Here is a 24,229-nt window from a genome sequence, read left to right as displayed (position 1 = left end):
TAAAAATCCAAAACCAATTTATAAAAATAGGTTATATTTTTATCTTTAAAATGACACAAAAACGATTAAAATCGGTTCAGGGGAACCGGAGATATGAATTTTTAAAGAATTATTACTTTTCTAGCGCTTAGAAACAAAAAGCGCCAATCGGGTCATCTGGTTGCACCTCGACCGGGGCAAAGTCAAACTTTCAGGCCGACCGCGATGGAGCCCTGCTCGGCTACAGGTCGCGGGAGGCCTCGGTTAAAAAGTTACCTTCTGACTTAGGGGGTTATTCTAACTTTGGAGGAGGTGTTAATCCGTCCCAAAAGTGACGGAAAAGTGACGGATTTACCACCAGCCGTATTACGAGTCCATTATATCCTATGGAACTCGTAATACGGCTGGTGGTATATCCGTCACTTTACCGTCACTTTTGGGACGGATTAACACTCCTCCAAAGTTAGAATAACCCCCTTAGTCTTTATTTTGAAGTTTTTCTTCACCGGGACGAACCTGCCAGTTGAATCCGACCTCCTGGAGCCCTTGTCCGGATACGCGATGTGGGTTTCCTCGGTGGAGACTTTTACCTTCGGACTTAGTCGTTTTTTCGAGATGAAAATCCTTCGACCGGGGTAAACCTGGATCTTGATCCGACGTCCATGGAGCCCTTCTCGGATACGATGGCCGGGAGGTCCCGGTCAACTTTTTACCTTCGGACTTAGTCTCTTTTTTGGATGTTTTTCTTTACCGGGACGAACCACGAAGTCAGGCCGGGTCGCGGTTGAGGCAAGCCGGCTAGAATTTCCGCGGCGGGTCGGTCCCTCACTGGAGCTTTTTTCCAAAAATTCTCGAATCTTTTCCAAACTTCTGGGGCTTCACCCAGATGTTCTTTTAAGGTTCTTTTGGGGTCCACAGCTCACCCCAAGGGTCCAGAAGTTCTGTGATGGTCCTTGGGGGGTGCGGACTTCAACTCCCGGAATGCACCTGGCACAAACTCCTTTTTGGCCACTGGGCAGTGGTCAACTGGTCTCTTTTTTCAGGAGTTGGTGCAGGGGACTCTGGTTTAGCAATTTTTCACCTGTAGCAAACAGGGAGTCCCTCCTTGAACCAGTTGAAGCCAGGCAAAGTCCTTCTTGTGGTGAAGCCCAAGTGTGCAGCTGGTGCAGTCCTTCTGAGTGCAGGGTCCAGGTGCAGGCCAGGGGTCCAGCAGGGCAGTCCTTCTTCTTCTTTAGTTCCTTTCTTGTTGAATTCTGGAGGGGATCTGAGTTGTGGGGGCAGGTCTGCCAGTTTTATCCTTGCTCCTGGGTGAAAAGCAGGGGGGTCCTGGTCCTCCAATCAGGTACAGGGTCGTCCCCCTGTGATGACCACTTCCTGGGAAGTGTGGCAAAAATCCATCCCAAAAGGCAACAGTCTCTAAAAATCCAACATGGCTGAATCAGATTTTTGGAGGTTACATCTGGCTGAGCCCTCCCACTGGTGTGGCTAAAAATCATAAACACACCCCTCTCCTGCCCTCTCCTAATCTAATCAATGGGGCACCTAGCTGTCTGGGGTTGCAGGATGTGGGGGTGTTGCTGGGTGCTCCAAATGTCCTTCTCTGCCTTTGAAGACCAGTTTGCCAGCCCTCCCCCTTCCTGCCTCACCATCTGCTGAGGGGAGATTCTCTCCCCCAAGCACATTCCTTTGTGTGAAGCCTGGCCACTTCACACCTCATCAAGGCAGCCTGGCAGAAGCTGCTGCAGGCTGGCCAATCAGAGCACAGCAGCAAAAACAATGCAGAGCTGAAATTGGCAACTTTTTAGGTAAAGTCTAAACTTTTTACCTGAACAAGTTATATTAAATCCAACAACTGGAAGTTGTGGGATTTATTACAACAATTAATTTGATACCAAATTCTTGGTATGTAACATTTAAGGAGACTTTAAAATTTAAAATAAAGTCTGCCCATTCTAGCCTATGAAGGCCATTTACTTCAATGAGGGAAAAACGAATTTGGCTGTTTTTACCTCACCAGGGCTTCTAAATCTATTTTTATAAAGTCCCTGCTTATAGTTACATGGCACCCAGCTCTAGGGGCACATAGGGCACACCTTAGGGGTGACTTATATGTAAAAATAAGGTAGTTTAAGACTTTGGAAGTACCTTTAATTCCAAAGTCGAATTTGCATATAACTTTAATTTAAAAGCAGCCAGCAAAGCAGGCCTGCCTTTAAAATGACACTGGGCACCTCAGCAGTGCACCTAGGTGTGCACCACCTATGCGGTGGTCCCTAAACCTACATGCCCTACCATATACTAGGGACTTATAGGTAGGTTAACTTAGCCAATTATAATTAGCCTAATTTGCATATCCATTTTACACAGAGCACAGGCCCTGGGACTGGTTAGCAGTACCCAGGGCACCATCAAAGTCAGGAAAACACCAGCAAAAAGAGGAAAATGGGGGCAAAAAGTTATGGGGCCTCTGCAATCAGCCCTGTTTTCTCACACAACCCCCCCCCAGCCCACACGCCCAGGAGACTCAGCCCAACCCTGGGAGAGTCTTCCTGGCTTGTTAGGCGAGGAAGACAGTGAAGAAGACTGGCTGTCCCTTTGCAGGGCCTACTCTGCCTTATATCCTGCTGTCAGGGTCACTCCCTATGGGTAGTGAAACCATCCCAACAGTAAAAGGACCCAACACAAACTGAAACTTTCCTCTAGGGGGGTCTTCCTCCTTTCTCTCTGCCAACTTGGGTAGTGAGGTGCCCACCTCCCCTACTCCAAACTTTGCTAGGGCAACACCTAGCTTACCCAAAGAGGTCACCCAACACTTGAGCAACCCCACCATGACCAATAGGGTCAGGGGTCCTACTTTGCTATTGGCCCTGGGGTCTGCCTCCCAGGCCAAGTACAGTGCTGCCAGGAAGGCTAGCACCCAGCAGAGGCTACTGACAGCTGTCAGTACCCAGAACCACACCCTAAGCTCTCCACTGACAGGTGGCGGAGCTGCTTTAGGGGCATCTTTGGGGTCCTGGCACCCCTCTTGCTGTCTAGAGTGGGGGGCTACCACCTCCTGTGGCAGACACCCTCCTTCCACTCTCCCTTCTGTCAGTGCAGGGGCAACACCTTGCATCTGGACAGCTGCCTGACTACTCAGGACTTCCTTGGGGTCAGGTGAGGCCTCACCAGTGCCAACTCTGGGCTCCCCCCCTACTGGGACAGAAGGCCCTTGGCTCCCTGGAACTCTCTTTAAGAGTGGCCTACCCTTCCTTTTCTTCTTTCCTTTTCTTGGGGACCCCTGTCTCCTAACTGTAGGGACTGACTCCCCAGGACTTTGGGTTGGGGGGGCGCCCTGGGCGACCACCCCATCTGTGACCAGACTCACCTCTGGGAGGTCATTGCCCAGGATACAATCTAGGGGGAGGTCAGCACTGACTATCACCCTAATCCAGTCAAGGATACCCTCCCTCTCTAGGGGCACTATGGCTACAGGTTTGGAGGTGACCTCCCCTGTGGCTATCCTGACTTTCTTTGTCTTTCCTGGGACATACATGTCTGGCGTCACTAACCGGTCACTCACTATAGTGTGACTGGCACAGGTGTCCCTCAGGCCAGTGGTAGGGATCCCATTCACTTGAATGTGGTGGAAGTGCCTACTCCCACCCTCAGGGATCACCAGCTTACCATCTGGTCCTGTCTCCCAGCACAATGCTAGGAGGACTTCATCATCTGAGGAATCCTCCTCTATGGCTACACTGGACAGCCCAGTGCTAACCACCTTCCTTGGACAGGCTGCATCTCCTCTGAAGTGACCTGTCTGCTGACAGTCAAAGCAAGCCCTACTGTCCAAGAGTTTTTTTAACCCTGGGTCTAACTGTCTCTGCTGGTCAGAGTGGGATTTACTCTCCTCCTTCTTAGGGTTCTGGGGTACAGAGGGAGTCTCTGTGGTGGGCTTGCCACCTCCCTCCTTAGGTTTTTGTCCCCCCCTTCTTGGAGTCTCCCCCCTGGGACTTGACAACCACCCTGGTTCTCAACCACTCATCAGCTGCCTCCCCTAGCTCTCTAGGGTTGGTCTGCTTAGAGTCCACTAGATGCTGGCGTAACCTTTCTTGGATACAATTGGTCAAGATGTGCTCTCTCATGATCAGATTGTATAACCCCTCATAAGTATCTACTTTGTTACCAATAATCCAGCCCTCTAGTGCCTTTAGTGAAATGTCCACAATGTCAACCCAAGACTGGGTACTGACCTTCTGGGTGTCCCTGAACTTCATTCTATATTGCTCTGGGGTCAGACCAAACTTCTTGGCTAAGCACCTCTTCATACTAGGGTATGAATCTGCCTCCTCCCCCCTTAAGGTGAGAAGCCTATCCCTCCCTGAGTTGGGGACCAACTCCCACAAAAGGGAACCCCAGTATTGAGGCCTAACCCTTCTCATTTGGAGTGCCCTCTCAAAGGCCCCCAGCCACTTATCTATGTCATCCCCCTCTACATAAGCAGGAACTACCCCCTTGGGTAATCTGGGGCAAACTCCCCCACCCATGGACACCTCAGCTTCTTTATCGCTGCTTCCATCTCTTTTCTCTTTGTATGCCCACTTTTTCTTTTCTAGGGCCAGCTTCTCTGCTTCCAAAGCTATGTATGCTAGCTGGGCCTCCAGCTCTCTTTCTCTGATGGATGGGTTCTCTCCTCCTGAAAGGACCCCTTCCCACCACTAGCTCTGGATCTGCCCCTAGTGACTGTGTTTACTGAGGACCGTTCTTCCTCATCCTCACTTGGGCTCAGATGCCTTCCCTCCCCTGAGTGGTTAGAGCTTGCATCCTCCCTTCTTTCTCCCTCCTCTGGAGCTTCTTCTGACTCTACCTCCTGGGCCTCAGCCCATGCTGTCAGGGATGTGATCAGGATTTGCTTCCTGAGATCAGTGGTTGCAGGCAACCCTCTTTCAATACACAACCCCCTAAGCTGGACTACTGTCAGTGTGGGTAGGCTAGCCAGATCAAGCTCCATGGTTCCCTAATTTTGTGTCAACAAAAACTTTTTGCAAAAATTGGAAACAAGAATTTAGAAAAATTACAAAAATTCAATAATTGAAATTAATCCAAATTAAAAATTAAAAACAATTTTTGCACTAGGACAATTTAAAGGATTTTTAATTTGTTTTACCTAAAACTGTAACGTGATATTGAACACAAGTACAGGATCCCGTCGCTGCTTCCAATTATGTTGGAAAATGGGTTATTGGTAGGGCAGGTAGGTACCTACACCTAGCAACAAGCCACTAACCTCCACATAGGTACAGTTAGGTCTCAGTAAATTAATTCCAGCTCAAACCTTGGTAGCTTGGCAACGAGCGTCAAGGCTTAACTTAGGAGACAAAGGGCCTGATTCTAACTTTGGAGGACGGTGTTAAACCGTCCCAAAAGTGGCGGATATACCACCTACCGTATTACGAGTTCCATAGGATATAATGGACTCGTAATACGGTAGGTGGTATATCCGCCACTTTTGGGACGGTTTAACACCGTCCTCCAAAGTTAGAATCAGGCCCAAAGTGTAAAGCATTCAAATATCACAAAACAGTAATTAAATAAAACACAGGAAACTGTTTAAAAATCCAAAACCAATTTATAAAAATAGGTTATATTTTTATCTTTAAAATGACACAAAAACGATTAAAATCGGTTCAGGGGAACCGGAGATATGAATTTTTAAAGAATTATTACTTTTCTAGCGCTTAGAAACAAAAAGCTCCAATCGGGTCATCTGGTTGTACCTCGACCGGGGCAAAGTCAAACTTTCAGGCCGACCGCGATGGAGCCCTGCTCGGCTACAGGTCGCGGGAGGCCTCGGTTAAAAAGTTACCAGCTGACTTAGGGCCTGATTCTAACTTTGGAGGACGGTGTTAAACCGTCCCAAAAGTGGCGGATATACCACCTACCGTATTACGAGTTCCATAGGATATAATGGACTCGTAATACGGTAGGTGGTATATCCGCCACTTTTGGGACGGTTTAACACCGTCCTCCAAAGTTAGAATCAGGCCCTTAGGCCCTCATTCTGACCTTGGCGGGCGGCGGAGGCCGCCCGCCAAAGTCCCGCCGTCAGGTTACCGTTCCGCGGTCGAAAGACCGCGGCGGTAATTCTGACTTTCCCGCTGGGCTGGCGGGCGGTCTCCTTCAGACCGCCAGCCAGCCCAGCGGGAAAGAGGCTTCCACGATGAAGCCGGTTCGGAATCGAGCCGGCGGAGTGGAAGCTGTGCGACGGGTGCAGTTGCACCCGTCGCGTATTTCACTGTCTGCGCAGCAGACAGTGAAATACATGTAGGGGCCCTCTTACGGGGGCCCCTGCAATGCCCATGCCAGTGGCATGGGCACTGCAGGGGCCCCCAGGGGCCCCGCGACCCCCCCTACCGCCATCCGGATCTCGGCGGGCCGACCGCCGGGATCTGGATGGCGGTAGGGGGGGTCGGAATCCCCGCGGCGGTGCAGCAAGCTGCGCCGCCGCGGAGGATTCAATGGGGCCGCGGTACACTGGCGGGACCCCGCCAGTGGTGCCGGTCCGACCGCGGCTTTACCGCCGCGGTCGGAATCCCCATTGGAGCACCGCCGGCCTGTCGGCGGTGCTCCCGCGGTCCTCCGCCCTGGCGGTCAAAGACCGCCAGGGTCAGAATGACCACCTTAGTCTTTATTTTGAAGTTTTTCTTCACCGGGACGAACCTGCCAGTTGAATCCGACCTCCTGGAGCCCTTGTCCGGATACGCGATGTGGGTTTCCTCGGTGGAGACTTTTACCTTCGGACTTAGTAGTTTTTTCGAGATGAAAATCCTTCGACCGGGGTAAACCTGGATCTTGATCCGACGTCCATGGAGCCCTTCTCGGATACGATGGCTGGGAGGTCCCAGTCAACTTTTTACCTTCGGACTTAGGTGGTCATTCTGACCTCGGCGGTAAAAGGCGCCTACCGCCGGTCAGAAATCCTCCATAATCCCGCCGCGGTCGCGGAAACCCGCCACGGTCATTCTGACCCGCAGAAGGCAAACCTCCGAAAATCCGACCGCCACAACAGACCGCCAGACCAGCGGTCGGCGGAAAGGTGGAGGTGACCAAACCTCCACCGCCACGCCAACAGAAATACGCCCATCCCATTACGACCCACGAATCCACGCGGCGGTCATTCAAACGCGGTATTCCATTGGCGGGACACACCGGCGCGGTCAGAATACCCACCAACGAACAAAACTCACCCACATTGGACGATTTGAATCCCACACACCTGATACACATACACACACCACTCCCACACACACAATACAATATAAAACACACACCCACATCACCCACAAACCCCTACGCTTACAAAATCGTAAAGAAGGCAAGAGAGAGACACCAGGATCCAAAACATAACAGCCACAGCCACTCAACACCATCACCCACACACTATCCACACACAAAACAACACACACCACCACACTCAACTCACTTAAATACACATACTCCACCCCACACATCATACACACCACCCCATGGCACCCCAAAGACAACCCCGCTTCACAGACGAAGAACTCAGGGTTATGGTGGAGGAAATCGTTCGTGTAGAGCCCCAGCTGTTCGGCACACAGGTCCAATACACCAGCATTGCCCGGAGGACGGAGCTATGGCAGAGGATTGTCGACAGGGTGAACGCAGTGGGACAGCACCCCAGAAATCGGGAAGACATCAGGAAGCGATGGAACGACCTACGGGGGAAGGTGCGTTCCATGGTATCCAGGCACAACATCGCCGTGCAGAAGACTGGCGGAGGACCCCCACCTCAACCCCCACAATTCACATCATGGGAGGAGGAAGTCTTGAACATCCTGCATCCTGACGGCCTCGCAGGAGTCGGCGGAGGAATGGATACTGGTAAGTTGAAGCTTCAATACTGCTTCCCCCCCACCTGCATGCCAAATCAGACCCCAACCCTCACCCCCATCCTCGAACCCCACCCTCACCCCCACCCCCATCCTCACCCCCACCACCATCCTCACCCCCACCACCATCCTCACCCCCACCACCATCCTCACCCCCACCCCCAGCACACCTATTCCCCGCCAATGTCTCACCATCACAACCCACACATCCCAAAACCTAGGCCTGCATGCGTCCACTAAGCATGGACACCCATCACCAAAGCATGCCCAATGCATATACACATCCCCCCCACAAGCCACCCTCACCAAAGCCCCCACACACGAATGCCAGCACTTGGGGACACGGGAACCCACAGATACACCCATATGCCACACATTGAAACTATAACCATACCTCTATACCCCTGCAGGACCCGACCGTCAACACACCGCGGCGGAGGGGCCATAATTATCCACACCCCCCACCCAAGAGGCCGTCAGCGATGACAGCAGCTCTGTCGATCTGGACACCGATGACCAGCCCGGACCATCGGGGACCTCTGGACAGTCGGTTCCCCTCACACAGGCACAGGCCACTATAGACCCTAACCCCTCTGGGAACACCAGCACAGCTCCCACCCAGCGGGCCCATGCCTCTGTCTCCAGGGCGCGTCAATCTGCGGTGTGTCTACCACTACAGGGCACCCAGGATAACCCACCACCCCAACAACAACAGGGACCTGGGGGCAGTGGTAGTGGGCACACCGGCCAGGGGGCAGAGGCCCAGGGAAACAGGCCAACTCGGCGGGCAGCTGTGCGACAGGGGGGGGAGGAGAGGCCCAGGGAACCCACTCTCCACGAGGTCCTCACCACCATCATGGGAGCATACAACCGCTCCCAGGAGACGATGGCGACGGTACTGGCCCGGTTCCAGGAGATCCAGGTGCTGCAGGAGGAACACTATCGGGGGTACAGGGAGGACATCCGAGCCATCAACACCACCCTGGTTACCATGGTAGGGCTGCTGCAGGACCTCGTAAACAGCAGGGCGGACACTGAACAACACCCAAGGGCCCCTGCCACTAGCCGGGACCAAGAAAAGCCATCCACCTCCGCCGGCGCTAGTGGACAGGAGGCCCCCGCACAGCAGCAGCCCACCAGACCCCCACCTCCTGCAGGAGAAGAACCACCCCGCAAGAGGGCCCTGAGATCTCGCAAGACAGAGTAGGATGTCAAGACCCCCGCCAGCAATGGATACCACCTGATGTCATCCCACTGTCCCACATTGTCACCCTGTCCATCCTCGAACTGCCCATGCTCCATCTCTCCACAGGCCTCTGGACAATGCACCTGTGTGACTGTTACTCTGGACTCTGCCATGGACATTCCTTCACCATAGCCCCCACCCACTTGAAACCACCCATCCCATTTTGAGCACTTCAATAAACACCTATTTTGCACCAAAATATCAGGAGTCTGGCTGTGATTTCAATAGATTGTAATTGACATGACAGTGCAAATATGTCCTTGTACATGGTGAAGTCAACAAACAGCTGCCACAAAGCTGTAGTCCATGGGGAAACGAAGCACAGGACTCGTAGTGGGGACCCCAGATCTGAAATAGGGAGGGAAAAGCCAAAACTCAGTCATCATACACTGGGGCAAATAGACAGGCAGCAGAGATGCTGCAGAGTAGTTAACTTTTACTAAATTATCTTTGAAATGTTACCTGTGTCCTATTGGAAGTACTGTTCAATGATTCTGTCCCTGTTGTCTGTTTCAGCCCCGTCGTCTTCCTCCTCGTCACTCTCCTCAGGTTCCACCGCTGCCACAACACCACCGTCTCGACCATCCTCCTGCAGGAAAGGCACCTGGCGGCGCAAAGCCAGGTTGTGAAGCATGCAGCAGGCCACGATGATGTGACACACCTTCTTAGGTGAGTACATTAGGGATCCCCCGGTCATATGCAGGCAGCGAAACCTGGCCTTTAGGAGGCCAAAGGTGCGTTCGATCACCCTCCTAGTACGCCCATGGGCCTCATTGTACCGTTCCTCTGCCCTGGTCCGGGGATTCCTTACTGGGGTCAGTAGCCACGACAGGTTGGGGTACCCAGAGTCCCCCACTAGCCATACACGGTGTCTCTGTAGCTGTTCCATCACGTAAGGGATGCTGCTATTCCGCATGATGTAGGCGTCATGCACTGACCCTGGGAATTTGGCATTTACATGCGAGATGTACTGGTCAGCCAAACACACCACCTGGATGTTCATTGAATGGTAACTTTTTCTGTTCCTGTACACCTGCTCCCTGTCTCTTGGGGGAACCAAAGCCACATGGGTCCCATCAATGGCACCAATTACGTTGGGAATATGTCCAAGGGCGTAGAAATCACCCTTCACTGTAGCCAGTTCGCCCACCTCAGGGAAAATGATGTAGTTCCTCACGGATTTCATCAGGGCAGACAACACTCTGGATAACACCTTTGAAAACATGGGCTGAGACATCCCAGAAGCAATTCCCACTGTTGTCTGAAATGACCCACTTGCCAAGAAATGGAGTACTGACATGACCTGCACCAGAGGGGGAATCCCTGTGGGTTGGCGGATGGGGGACATCAGGTCGGGCTCCAGCCGGGCACACAGTTCATGGATAGTGGCACGGTTAAGACGGTAGGTCAGGATAATGTGGCGTTCTTCCATTGTCGACAGGTCCACCAGCGGTCGGTACACGGGAGGATTCATCCGTCTCCTCGCCCAACCCAGCGGACGGTGCCTAGGAAGGACAACATGGAGCACACAGTCAGGCAACCCACAGGTACGTACTCACAGCTAGCACAGTATACGATTCTCTATGCAGTGAATGGCGTGTATGAGTGGCTATGCAAGGCCTAGGCCTGTGTGACGCAGTTGAAATTGAGCCATGTGGGCCCTGGAAATGGCGGCTGCCTGACCTGTGAAGTGTGACAATGGGATGTGAGGTCAATGCGCTGGCGTGGCACACCGCGGCGGGCGGCGGGCCAAGACCGCGGCGCGAAGCCGCATTGGTTAACATTGAAGCCTATGGGTTTCAGGAGCCAATGGCGAAGGGCGCCGGCGGTGGCGGGACGCACCGCCGCGGTACGCACCGCCGCGGACGTGACCGCCATTTTCTATCTACTTATCCACTTGCGACTTGAACTTTCACAGGAGAGGACCTATACTGCAAGTGTTGCTGTGACCTCGGTCTGGAAGGGACAATGGCTGCTGCGACTGGGGAAAGGGCCCCTGCCTTCACTGGAGAGGAGTTGGAGAAACTTGTGGATGGGGTCCTCCCCCAGTATGCGCTACTCTACGGTCCTCCAGACCAACAAGTGAGTGTAATTCTATCTGGATTTGGGGCCACTGGCTGGCTTGGGGGCCTGGCGGGGATGGGGTGCATGTTGGGCCTGGCGGGGGCCTGGCGGGGATGGGGGGCATGTTGGGCATGGCGGGGGGCCTGGCGGGGGGCCTGGCGGGGATGGGGTGCATGTTGGGCATGGCGGGGGGCCTGGCGGGGGCCTGGCGGGGATGGGGGGCATGTTGGGGCTGGCGGGGGGCCTGGCGGGGATGGGGGGCATGTTGGGCATGGCGGGGGGCCTGGCGGGGGGCCTGGCGGGGATGGGGTGCATGTTGGGCCTGGCGGGGGCCTGGCGGGGATGGGGGGCATGTTGGGCATGGCGGGGGGCCTGGCGGGGGGCCTGGCGGGGATGGGGGGTGTTGGGCATGGCGGGGGCCTGGCGGGGGGCCTGGCGGGGATGGGGGGCGTTGGGCCACTGGAAAGGAAAATGCTGAGTAACTTGAACGTGGTATTTCTCCCTCCCTGTACGTGTCACATAGGTCCGCGCCCATGAGAAGATTGGGATTTGGCGTGCCATCGCCAAGGAAGTCCGGGGCCTGGGGGTCCACCATCGACGGGGCACCCACTGCCGCAAGAGGTGGGAGGACATCCGCCGCGGGACAAAGAAGACCGCCGAGTCTCTGCTGGGGATGGCCTCCCAACGTAGGCGGGGTGCCTGCCGTCAACTGAGCCCCCTGATGTTCCGGATCCTGGCGGTGGCCTACCCTGATTTGGATGGGCGCGTGAGGGCAGCACAGCAGACACAAGGGGGTGAGTAGAAGCATCATCTACTCTGTTGTCGTGCAGTGGAGGTGTCTGGGTGGGGGAGGAGGGCTGTGGGTCCCCCTAGGCCAGGGCGATATCTGTAGGCTGGGCACCCCCGTAAGCCCCTGTGTCCCCAGCCACCACCCTCAGTAGTGTGTCAGTACAGCCATCCCTGGGCCGTGTCATCCATGGGTGCAGTTGACAACTCTAGGCGTGTAGGGCATGTTCCACGGAATGCGTAGCGGACCACAAGTGCGCAACTTAGTGCAGGGGGCATCTGTGTCTGTCATGTCCGCTAACTGTACCGGAGATCCATGTACTCAATATCCCTTTATTTCTCTCTCCCCCCCCCTTTTTGTTTGTCTTTCTGTGCTTGTGTGCATCAGCATCATCAGGCGGAGGAGAAGTGGCATCGGGGCAGGAGGGAGCTGCATCTCACATGGCCCAGGAGGGCCATGCCACAGAGTCAGACTGGACCAGTGAGACGGAGGGCGAGGGGAGCTCCACGACGGGGACGACTGGAGCCTGCAGCGACACGGACACGTCCTCGGAAGGGGGCTCCCTTGCGGGGGTGGCACCATCCGTGCCCCCCGCCATTACAGGTACAGCCGCCACCCAGCGCACCATCTCCGCCCTCCCAGCAGCCCCTCCGCGTTCGCCCCGTGCCCGCTCTGCCAGGAAGCCGGGCATCTCCTTCGCCCCAGGCACCTCAGGCCCTGCCCCTGTTACCCCCGCTGCCCTCAGTGAGGAGGTCATTGACCTCCTCCGAACGCTCATTGTTGGGCAGACTACCCTTTTGAATGCCATCCAGGGGGTGGAGAGGGAGGTTCATCGCAGCAATGCGTACCTGGAGGGCATTCATTCGGGTCAGGCTGCCCATCAGCGATCGTTCCAGGCTCTGGCCTCAGCACTGACGGCAGCCATTGTCCCTGTCTCCTGCCTGCCTCTACTAACTCCCTCCTCCCAGTCTCCTGTTCCTCTGCCTGTCCCACCCACACCATCAGACCAGCCTGCACACACCTCAACACCCAAGAGAAGCTCATCCAAACATAAGCACCACAGATCACCCAGACATTCACACACGCAACATTCCGATGCAGACATGCCAACAGTCACTACCACCTCTGTGACCCCCACCTCCTCGTCTCCCTCCTCCCTCCCTGTGACGTCTACACTCACACCTCCATTCACCTCACCATCAGCCAGTGTTTCCATCACCAGCACACCCTCCACTCCAGTCCGCACACGTGCAGTCACCACCCCCACTGCCATTTACACGTCCCCTGTGTCCTCTCCCACTGTCTGTCACCCCCTCTTCCACACCACACAAACGCAGCCACCCACCCACCCAACAGCCATCCACCTCACGACAGCCTATCCCTCCTGCACCTGCACCCAAAGACAGCAAACGTGACTCACCTACAACCACATCCTCTCCCTCCACTCCCATTCCCACTGTACCTACCACTCTCCATTGTCCCAAGAAGCTCTTCCTCGCCACTACTAACTTCTTTCCTGACCCTGAGCCCCCCCCTCCTTCTCGTCGGGGTAAGAAGAGCACCTCAGCCACCACCAGCCCTGCAGCCCCCTTGACAAGGGTGCAGGGGTATTGGAGCCCGCCAGCCCGCATGTCTGGATCTTCACCCAGCAGCAAGGGGACAGCCAGCCCACCCCCTGGGAAGAGGAGCAGAAGGCGGAAGGGGCGCCGCAGGAGCCCGCCTTCTACATCCCCCCCGGACACCACCCAGAGACAGTCACCAGCCACAGCTCCAAAGGGAGGCAAGGGCCACAGGCCGACGACTAAGGAGGGCAAGGGCAGCAAGTTGGAGAGGTCAGGCAGCAGGCCTGCTGCCCAGGAGGAGCCCACAACCCCCATAGCCGCTGCCCCGGGAGAGCCCACCACCCCCATAGCCGCTGCCCAGGGAGGACCCAGCCCAGCTGGCCAGGAGGGCCCCACCACCCACAGCCCAGGTGGGCAGTGAAGGAGCACCATCCCCGCTGCCCAGGAGGGCACCACCATGCAATTAGCAGTTGGCCATAGACCGTCCGCCGTCTCAAGAACCGCTGAACTGGGCCCCGCCGTCTCAAGAACCGCTGAACTGGGCCCCGCCGTCTCAAGAACCGCTGAACTGGGCCCCGCCGTCTCAAGAACCGCTGAACTGGGCCCCGCCGTCTCAAGAACCGCTGAACTGGGCCCCGCCGTCTCAAGAACCGCTGAACTGGGCCCTTCAAGGCAAGAACCGCTGAACTGGGCCCCGCCGTCTCAAGAACCGCTGAACTGGGCCCTTCAAGGCAAGAACCGCTGAACTGGGCCCCGCCGTCTCAAGAACCGCTGAACTGGGCCCTTCAAGGCAAGAACCGCTGAACTGGGCCCCGCCGTCTCAAGAACCGCTGACCTGGGCCCTTCAAGGCAAGAACCGCTGAACTGGGCCCTTCAAGGCAAGAACCGCTGAACTGGGCCCCGCCGTCTCAAGAACCGCTGAACTGGGCCCTTCAAGGCAAGAACCGCTGAACTGGGCCCTTCAAGGCAAGAACCGCTGAACTGGGCCCCGCCGTCTCAAGAACCGCTGAACTGGGCCCTTCAAGGCAAGAACCGCTGAACTGGGCCCCGCCGTCTCAAGAACCGCTGACCTGGGCCCTTCAAGGCAAGAACCGCTGAACTGGGCCCTTCAAGGCAAGAACCGCTGAACTGGGCCCCGCCGTCTCAAGAACCGCTGAACTGGGCCCTTCAAGGCAAGAACCGCTGAACTGGGCCCCGCCGTCTCAAGAACCGCTGGACTGGGCCCTTCAAGGCAAGAACCGCTGGCCCTTTGGCAGACGTGGCAGGGCAGGATCTATCTTGCGCAGGGCTGCAGGATGTCCTCTGGCCAACTTGCCTCCTCCAGTGGCAGTGGGGTCTGTTATGGACTGTTTGGACTGTGGCTTTGCTCTCCCCAGGATGGCCCAGTGGGCAGGCCACCCACTGTATGGACTGTATGGACTGTGGCTTTGCTCTCCCCAGGATGGCCCAGTGGGCAGGCCACCCACTGTATGGACTGTATGGACTGTGGCTTTGCTCTCCCCAGGATGGCCCAGTGGGCAGGCCACCCACTGTATGGACTGTTTGGACTGTGGCTTTGCTCTCCCCAGGATGGCCCAGTGGGCAGGCCACCCACTGTATGGACTGTATGGACTGTGGCTTTGCTCTCCCCAGGATGGCCCAGTGGGCAGGCTACCCACTGTATGGACTGTATGGACTGTGGCTTTGCTCTCCCCAGGATGGCCCAGTGGGCAGGCCACCCACTGTATGGACTGTTTGGACTGTGGCTTTGCTCTCCCCAGGATGGCCCAGTGGGCAGGCCACCCACTGTATGGACTGTATGGACTGTGGCTTTGCTCTCCCCAGGATGGCCCAGTGGGCAGGCCACCCACTGTATGGACTGTATGGACTGTGGCTTTGCTCTCCCCAGGATGGCCCAGTGGGCAGGCCACCCACTGTATGGACTGTATGGACTGTGGCTTTGCTCTCCCCAGGATGGCCCAGTGGGCAGGCCACCCACTGTATGGACTGTTTGGACTGTGGCTTTGCTCTCCCCAGGATGGCCCAGTGGGCAGGCCACCCACTGTATGGACTGTATGGACTGTGGCTTTGCTCTCCCCAGGATGGCCCAGTGGGCAGGCCACCCACTGTATGGACTGTTTGGACTGTGGCTTTGCTCTCCACAGGATGGCCCAGTGGGCAGGCCACCCACTGTATGGACTGTATGGACTGTGGCTTTGCTCTCCCCAGGATGGCCCAGTGGTCATGGAGTCCCCTCGTGGATCTGGCGTCGTGTACTCAAGTGGCTGAGGTGCCCCCCCTTCCCTTCCCCCTGAGGTGCCTGTCCTATTTTCTTTCTGATGCCCCTGCAGTGTTCTCTCCGTGGAGTTCTTGTCGTGGGACTGGGCCTTGCCCCTTTGCACAGGACCCCTGTGATCCACGGACAGTGGTTGGACTACATTTAGTAGCTGTATATATTTTGTACATAGTTTATTTCAATATATCTGGCCGTTTATGATCTCTTCTTTTGGTCTTTGCATTATTTCGGAGGGGGGTGGTTTGTGGGTTGTGACAGTGATCTGTGGGAATGCATTGATGTGTGTGTTGTAGTGGGTGTGGGTGGGTGGGTGTGTGCCGGTAATCTTTTCCCTCCCCTGTGTCGTAGGTGCAGTACTCACCGATGTCTTCCGCGCCGCCGGGCGTGCTCCTGGTATATGAGGAGGAATAGGAGTGCGGGGATGACCTGCAACTCTGGCTCCATACTGCCGGAATCTCCCGTGGAGTGCGTAGAGGTGAGCGTTTTCCCGTTCGTAGTCTGTTTCCGCCGTGTTCTTATCGGCGGTGCTCCCGCCCCGGAAAAGGTGGCAGATTGGTGGGTCGTAATAGGGTGGGCGGTACTTTGTCTGCCGCCGGGCTGTTGGCGGGAACCGCCGCGCTGTTTGTTTGTACCGCTGTGGCGGTCGGAGTGTTAAGTTGGCGGGCTGTGTTGGCGGTTCCCGCCAGGGTCAGAATGCCATTTTTAATACCGCCGGTCTGTTCGCGGTCCGACCGCCGCCTCTCCGCCGACCGCCAGGGTCAGAATGAGGGCCTTAGTCTCTTTTTTGGATGTTTTTCTTTACCGGGACGAACCACGAAGTCAGGCCGGGTCGCGGTTGAGGCAAGCCGGCTAGAATTTCCGCGGCGGGTCGGTCCCTCTCTGGAGCTTTTTTCCAAAAATTCTCAAATCTTTTCCAAACTTCTGGGGCTTCACCCAGATGTTCTTTTAAGGTTCTTTTGGGGTCCACAGCTCACCCCAAGGGTCCAGAAGTTCTGTGATGGTCCTTGGGGGGTGCGGACTTCAACTCCCAGAATGCACCTGGCGCAAACTCCTTTTTGGCCACTGGGCAGTGGTCAACTGGTCTCTTTTTTCAGGAGTTGGTGCAGGGGACTCTGGTTTAGCAATTTTTCATCTGTAGCAAACAGGGAGTCCCTCCTTGAACCAGTTGAAGCCAGGCAAAGTCCTTCTTGTGGTGAAGCCCAAGTGTGCAGCTGGTGCAGTCCTTTTGAGTGCAGGGTCCAGGTGCAGGCCAGGGGTCCAGCAGGGCAGTCCTTCTTCTTCTTTAGTTCCTTTCTTGTTGAATTCTGGAGGGGATCTGAGGTGTGGGGGCAGGTCTGCCAGTTTTATCCTTGCTCCTGGGTGAAAAGCAGGGGGGTCCTGGTCCTCCAATCAGGTACAGGGTCGTCCCCCTGTGATGACCACTTCCTGGGAAGTGTGGCAAAAATCCATCCCAAAAGGCAACAGTCTCTAAAAATCCAACATGGCTGAATCTGATTTTTGGAGGTTACATCTGGCTGAGCCCTCCCACTGGTGTGGCTAAAAATCATAAACACACCCCTCTCCTGCCCTCTCCTAATCTAATCAAGGGAGCACCTAGCTGTCTGGGGTTGCAGGATGTGGGGGTGTTGCTGGGTGCTCCAAATGTCCTTCTCTGCCTTTGAAGACCAGTTTGGCAGCCCTCCCCCTTCCTGCCTCACCATCTGCTGAGGGGAGATTCTCTCCCCCAAGCAAATTCCTTTGTGTGAAGCCAGGCCACTTCACACCTCATCAAGGCAGCCTGGCAGAAGCTGCTGCAGGCTGGCCAATCAGAGCACAGCAGCAAAAACAATGCAGAGCTGAAATTGGCAACTTTTTAGGTAAAGTCTAAACTTTTTACCTGAACAAGTTATATTAAATCCAACAACTGGAAGTTGTGGGATTTATTACAACAATTAATTTGATACCAAATTCTTGGTATGTAACATTTAAGGAGACTTTAAAATTTAAAATAAAGTCTGCCCATTCTAGCCTATGAAGGCCATTTACTTCAATGAGGGACAAACAAATTTGGCTGTTTTTACCTCACCAGGGCTTATAAATCTATTTTTATAAAGTCCCTGCTTATAGTTACATGGCACCCAGCCCTAGGGGCACATAGGGCACACCTTAGGGGTGACTTATATGTAAAAATAAGGTAGTTTAAGACTTTGGAAGTACCTTTAATTCCAAAGTCGAATTTGCATATAACTTTAATTTAAAAGCAGCCAGCAAAGCAGGCCTGCCTTTAAAATGACACTGGGCACCTCAGCAGAGCACCTAGGTGTGCACCACCTATGAGGTCGTCCCTAAACCTACATGCCCTACCATATACTAGGGACTTATAGGTAGGTTAACTTAGCCAATTATAAATAGCCTAATTTGCATATCCATTTTACACAGAGCACAGGCCCTGGGACTGGTTAGCAGTACCCAGGGCACCATCAAAGTCAGGAAAACACCAGCAAAAAGGGGAAAATGGGGGCAAAAAGTTATGGGGCCTCTGCAATCAGCCCTGTTTTCTCACAATTATTTTAATTAAATGTTAGTATTCAAAACAATGTCCAATATATTTAAACAGTTTTTTATGTTTTACATTTTTCTGTGTTTTTTTTCCATTGTCTTAATTTTTTACATTAATACAGTTCTTTCAAATACATTTTTCACATAATGTTTACAGAACATATTTAGTAAACATTAAATATTTATTTCTCATATTTTGCCAATCTTGTTTTAAACCTCGTTACATTTTTAATCTATTTTTGTAAACAATTTTTCTTAAATTCCATTTGTTTTCAAGAGGGAGATAATCTGTGTCTTTTTAGATTCATTTAGTGGCCTTTTTTTTTTTATTGTTACCGTCTATTTTGTAGGCTATTTGTTTCATTTTTAGTCTATTTTCCTGTAAGGAGGTCTAGGAAAGGAGCTCCTATTTGTCAGTATATTAAGACCTTATAGGTTTTGTTAGGGTTTTGATGGTAGGAGGACATAAGGGGGAGCTGTAGACTTTAGTTATAGTGTCCTTTGTGGGTTTTTTGTAGACTTTGTTGTAGTTATTGTAGTGTTGTTCACTATTTTGTTGGCCTAGATTTAGATAGAATTTGTTAGTAATGCATTATTATGTTATTTTATAATATGTTATGTTCTTTTTGATGATTACATGTGCTGTAGATGCTATTTTTTACTATACAGGTATTCAATTACCAATGACTTCTATAGGCATCTGAAATAGTATTGTTTGAGGGAAATCTGTTTTGGTTTCTAGTAAACCAATATTTTTTATTTTGATTTCCTTTCGTTTTTTGGTTTTCCAGAAGTGTATCTTTTTAACACTTTTTGGGGTTTCTTATGGTTTATTAAGGCTTTGGGCTTCTTCAATAAATCTTTATAGGATTAGTTTATGTTTGCATTTTTGGGGACTTTTAAAGTTTCTTTTCCATTTTTGGCAGATTATACTTTTCGATTACATGTACTGTAATTATTTTTTAGACAACATTTTATGTGTTATCTGAGGCTTGTGTTTCATGAGATTTATGACTGATGGGATTAGACCTATATTTTCTATCTAAGTTATAATTAATGTACACAATAGTTTTCTTTATTAGTCTTATTTGAAATTTTTGTTTTATTTATTTTCTGGCTAGTGTCAAAAATATGTGATTTATTTATTTAAAGGTTATTTTATTATGCTGGTTTGGATTATGTTTTTCATTTTCTGGGTCTTAGAGGGTTAATATTTATGTTAGTATAGATACTAAGTAGTGTACTGCTTTGTTGTTTATGAAGAGTTTTACTTTACATTGTAGCATGCCTTAAATTCTATAGGTTTGTGTGATAATCTCTGGTTTAATTTGGGTTACGGATTGTTTGCAGTTGTTGGCAGCTTTGTTCATTTTGTAGGGCTTCTATACATTTATAGTGCATAGGTTGGGTTCTGCCTGGTGTGAATTGAAAGGCATTGTGCCATCCTTCCACTGTGTTGTTTGTTTTGACTTCCTGTGTCATGGTGCTATAGTAGACATTCCACCATGGTATTCGGAATTTGGGTTGGCGTCTGTGTCCAGAGCGATGCGGTCTGCCAACCTACATGTCTTCAAAATTATCAGTTAGGGGGCTTAGTTTGTGTTTGTTTTGTTGATAGAAAGGACTCTATATAAGTAAACTGTAGTAGTTAGCTACCTGTGTGTCAGGGACCTCAGCTAGTGCAATAATTCTTTTTATTTAAAAAGCAAACTGATTCTTCAGAACTTCACAGTAAACTTTTTGAGATGAAGTTCATCTGTCATTAAATTAGACTGGGGTACTCCGAAAGTGATGTTTAAGTTACTCGGCCTTCATGTATCCATTTGAATCCTTTTTCTTAGGCAGTTGCTCCAGGTGTTATTCAGTAATCAGAAGTACCTCTTACTATAGGAAATGTTAGAGTCCCCTGATCTACACCTTCATGTCTTGAGTAAACCTTGACTGCTCTCTGCCTTGTTTATGATTGCGAGTCATGTGCTAAACAGGAGGCCAATAGTACAGCAGGCTGAGGCTAGGAGTGGCAAATATCACCACTGGAGTCTCATAATTGCTGACTACCCTGAGACCACCTGAATTAGATTTCACAAGTTTTATTGAAAATATTTTACACATGTATGACGTAGGGGCTGAAGGTGGGAGTGGCATCAACAACGCTATCTGTGATACTTCTAGGCACAAGATGGTGGGATAGTTCCTGTTTACAAATCTAACTTGTGCAACATATCTCAACTGGTATGATCCAAGAAAGTTGTAACTAAAGTATTGTCTGACATACATATCATGTTGTAAATATAATTTGCATAAAATCTACACCCTAAGTTACAATATTTTTGTAAATAATACCTGTGAAGCAATATTTCTTTTAGGCATTATTTTTACTTTCAACGTAATGACATACATCAGCCACATAAAATTCTTATTGAGGCCTATGCAGGGATGCTTATAATCATAACGAGTGTCAGGAATGTACTTTATTGTTTATGTTTTGCTCACTTAACCTGACTGAGGTTATATAGAGAATTCCTCATTGTTCTGACTTACCTTGGCTACCAAGAGAACATCTAGCAATAGCAAAATTGCCAAAAATATTGCACTCATTCCAGCTATATACAATTGTATACTATATGCACCTAAGTCATCAATTTACACAACATTTACAATACTGTCCTCATCTTCCAATAAATGGTTGTCACAATCACACGGCCTACATTTTATGATATTTCAATTGTCTACTCAGCTGTCCTACTTTACACCTACATAGCGGGAGGAGCATTTTATTACCTGCAGAAAATGGTATGAAGGCATCTCGTTTGATGAAATGACCATCAGCATCCAAGAAGTTTTCTGGATAAAACTGGTATGGCGTTGCCCAAATGGACTCATCCTTTAGGACGGAAGACAGGCTGAAAAAGAGTGTGGTTGCCTAGAAATAATAGCCAACATTTTAAACAAAGAATGTGCTCTATTTCTTCACAGTGTCTTTATGAACATGCAAGGAGTGAATGAACAACACAAAAAGAAAATTATTCACTTGTAGGCCATACACATCTATTCTTACTCCAAAACTACATCACTCTATTCATGAGCAATAATCCTAAATCATTAAGTGGGCCAGGGTTGGTTGACACTTTTATATATACTCTTAAATCCAGTCCTTTGGACAAGGCACCCTCGGGTAGGCCTTCTGGAATGCACAGGAAGCCAAGTCTAAGAAAAGAAAACTAACATAACAAATTCTTGTTATCATCTCCAAAATTTCTTATCTTACTGATTTGGGCGCTGGGAGCACTACTACCTGTGGATTGTTTTTACAATGGAATTATATTTTTAAGCAGTCTGAGCTAGAGTACTTCCTGTCCACATGTGACCTCGAAAAGAATAAGAATCAGCAAGACCATATTATCCTCTCACATTTCATGTGCTGACTTAATCAGCCAACGGTGGCTGGAGGGGTAGGGGTGATCACCCATCACTTGCACTGTCATTGTGCTGCTTTGCCATTCCAGAGCTGGTGTACCTGATGAGTCTGTTTGAACACCAATGCAGGAGTCAATTGAAGTGAATTATATTTGGGATAAAGTAACCCCTGCAATATCCTTATTATGTGCGACAGGGGGTACTTTATTCCTTATAATATATGGTCACACTATCACCTTCCCTACAAGCCACCTAAATCCTTGGTGCGTAACAATTTCATATAATAGAGAAAGCTTGTTTGCAAACATCAAGAATACAAATTCAATTTCTAGTGCAAAATAAAACACATCAAAAAAGTTGTTAGACATTTGTTTCAAAAACATATTAGAAGCAGTTTAATACAAGCTAGCTTTTTTTCAAAAACAGAGTGGTTTGAAAAGTGAAGTAATATGCAGGAATATTCTAACTTTTCCATAATTAACCAAGGAGTGCAAAAAATAAACATGTTGTCAGAGATATCTCATTTCTTCTTGTCAATGAACAGTTAGAGAAATAGAGCAGAAGAAAGAAAAAGGAAAAAAAACATGTTTTACTGTTTAGGTAGCTGCTTTAATTATGCCCCATGACCTGACCTGCCTTTCATCTTGGCTCCTGGATCTGGCAGGAGGAATTGTGACTTAAGATCTCAACCGCAATAAATTATTATAGATTAGTTTTGATGTCTTTTATTTATAATCCGCAACGGGGTGCATCATAACTCATTAATTAGAAATTAGAGATAGGGATTTATACAGGGATTGCAGAATTCCATGGAATATATTCCTTTATTCATGATGCAGAATTGCTTAACCAAACAGCTCCAAACATGGCACATAGAGAAATATAGTGATGGAAAGTGAAACACACTAGCACACAAGAGATAAATCCATATATATATGGGCAAAAGTAGCATAGCATAGCTCATTTGCTTGATTTATCGTGGGCCTTCTTGTTATTTAAGCCCCACTGCTCCTTTTTTTTCACCTGCGTGTCCATCGGATACAAACAGAAGATGGGTTTGCATGGCTATCAGATTCTCAAAAGTGATTTTCAATACAAGCTCCCTCACCAAAGACTTTGTTGAACTCTGATACACCATCCATTGATGGCAGTTCACAGGGGTCCTCACTGAGAATGACGAAATAGGACAAATTACCTATGACCATATGACTTTATATCCAAGCAGTGGTCATGAGCCTTTCAGGTCAGTTATTAGGCAAGACTGCGAGCCAAAATAGAGATCATCTTTGCATGTGCGCTTGGAGTGAATTGGCACCTGATATCTTTGACAGAGTCTCTCAGGTCTTCACATAATGTCTCTGAAATGGGGGATCTCATAGCCTTCACAGCATTCCCAGCCTTTTTAAAGCAGCCATAAATCGATTCACAATGCCACTGATGTAAAGCCACAGAGAAGTGATTTTTAATGGTGAAAATCTAGATGCACAGCAACGTAGTAGAAGCCACTGACATTAAACATGGCACCCTTATCTGAGTTATATATTTGGGGTTTACATGTCAAGTCCTCGTTTTTTCCCCCACATATTTTTCGTACATTTACAACTGTGGAGCTACATTTCAAGATATATGCTCTATTTATCGTTTAACACTACTCGTGTTTCTGGTCCAGTTTTTTACATTTTTTTTTTTTTACATTACTTTCCGGTCATTACTCTTTTGATTTTTACCCTATCTCCTTACCCTCTTTCTTTTCTTACAGACTTACCAGGGTCTATGTCATTTGAATGCTTCCATGCCACTATGTGTACACTTTGCTGTACATTTCTTGAATTTTTGGAGTCCTATCAAATTTATTCTCATAGTTCATATCCAGTAAGGTACGCCCTTATTTTTATTTTTATTTTTTCCCTCGTTTAAACGTTCCATTTTCTGGACGCACACTTCCCTTCTTTACTCTACTTGTCATTCCTGGTGGTAATTACTAGTTGTAGTACACCATGAATAATATTTTCTTTTTATGCATGGGTTTCTGCAGGGTCTTTTGCGTTGGTGTTATTTCTCTTATACACTCAGGTAGTTGCATGTTTGTTCTCGTCCTGTCACCCACCACCGTGTTCTTTCTACACAAGGGTAGAGGATGGTATCTTTTTCAATCTTTATGCTATGTCCTTTGATACTGGGCCTTTCATCCCAATTTACTCACTTCAACGATGTTTTCACATTTGAACACTATAATCCAATATGATTGAGATTCATTGTCAAGTCTTGTGATACATCCTATTTGTATATGTTTACAGCCTTGAAAAAGTCAAGGATGACGAAACACGTGTCGGCAGTTATTATACAAACTTGAAAAATGCACAGTGCTCCCATACCACGTATCTAGTGCGTTTTATGACACCAGAGGATTTTCGCCCTGACTTGTTACCAAGGAATAAAGTGTTCTCACCTTGATCCTGTGATGTGCCA

At 50.3% G+C, this 24,229-nt stretch overlaps 1 protein-coding gene across 1 annotated transcript in view; it reads right to left on the bottom strand.

The window, feature by feature from the left end:
• Window positions 1-24,229, bottom strand: part of LOC138292687 (cytochrome P450 2D15-like) — a 404,725-nt gene that overhangs the window by 53,275 nt on the left and 327,221 nt on the right. Inside the window, exon 8 of the mRNA XM_069231408.1 lies at window positions 21,125-21,266. Coding sequence (XP_069087509.1) covers window positions 21,125-21,266 — 142 coding nt within the window. The remainder of the gene's footprint in view (window positions 1-21,124; window positions 21,267-24,229) is intronic.

This window comes from Pleurodeles waltl, chromosome 4_2 (assembly GCF_031143425.1).
Source record: "Pleurodeles waltl isolate 20211129_DDA chromosome 4_2, aPleWal1.hap1.20221129, whole genome shotgun sequence".
In the NCBI taxonomy this organism is placed as follows: domain Eukaryota; kingdom Metazoa; phylum Chordata; class Amphibia; order Caudata; family Salamandridae; genus Pleurodeles; species Pleurodeles waltl.
The sequence above is the reverse complement of the archived record's forward strand: the minus strand, read 5'-3'. Positions and strand labels throughout refer to the sequence as shown.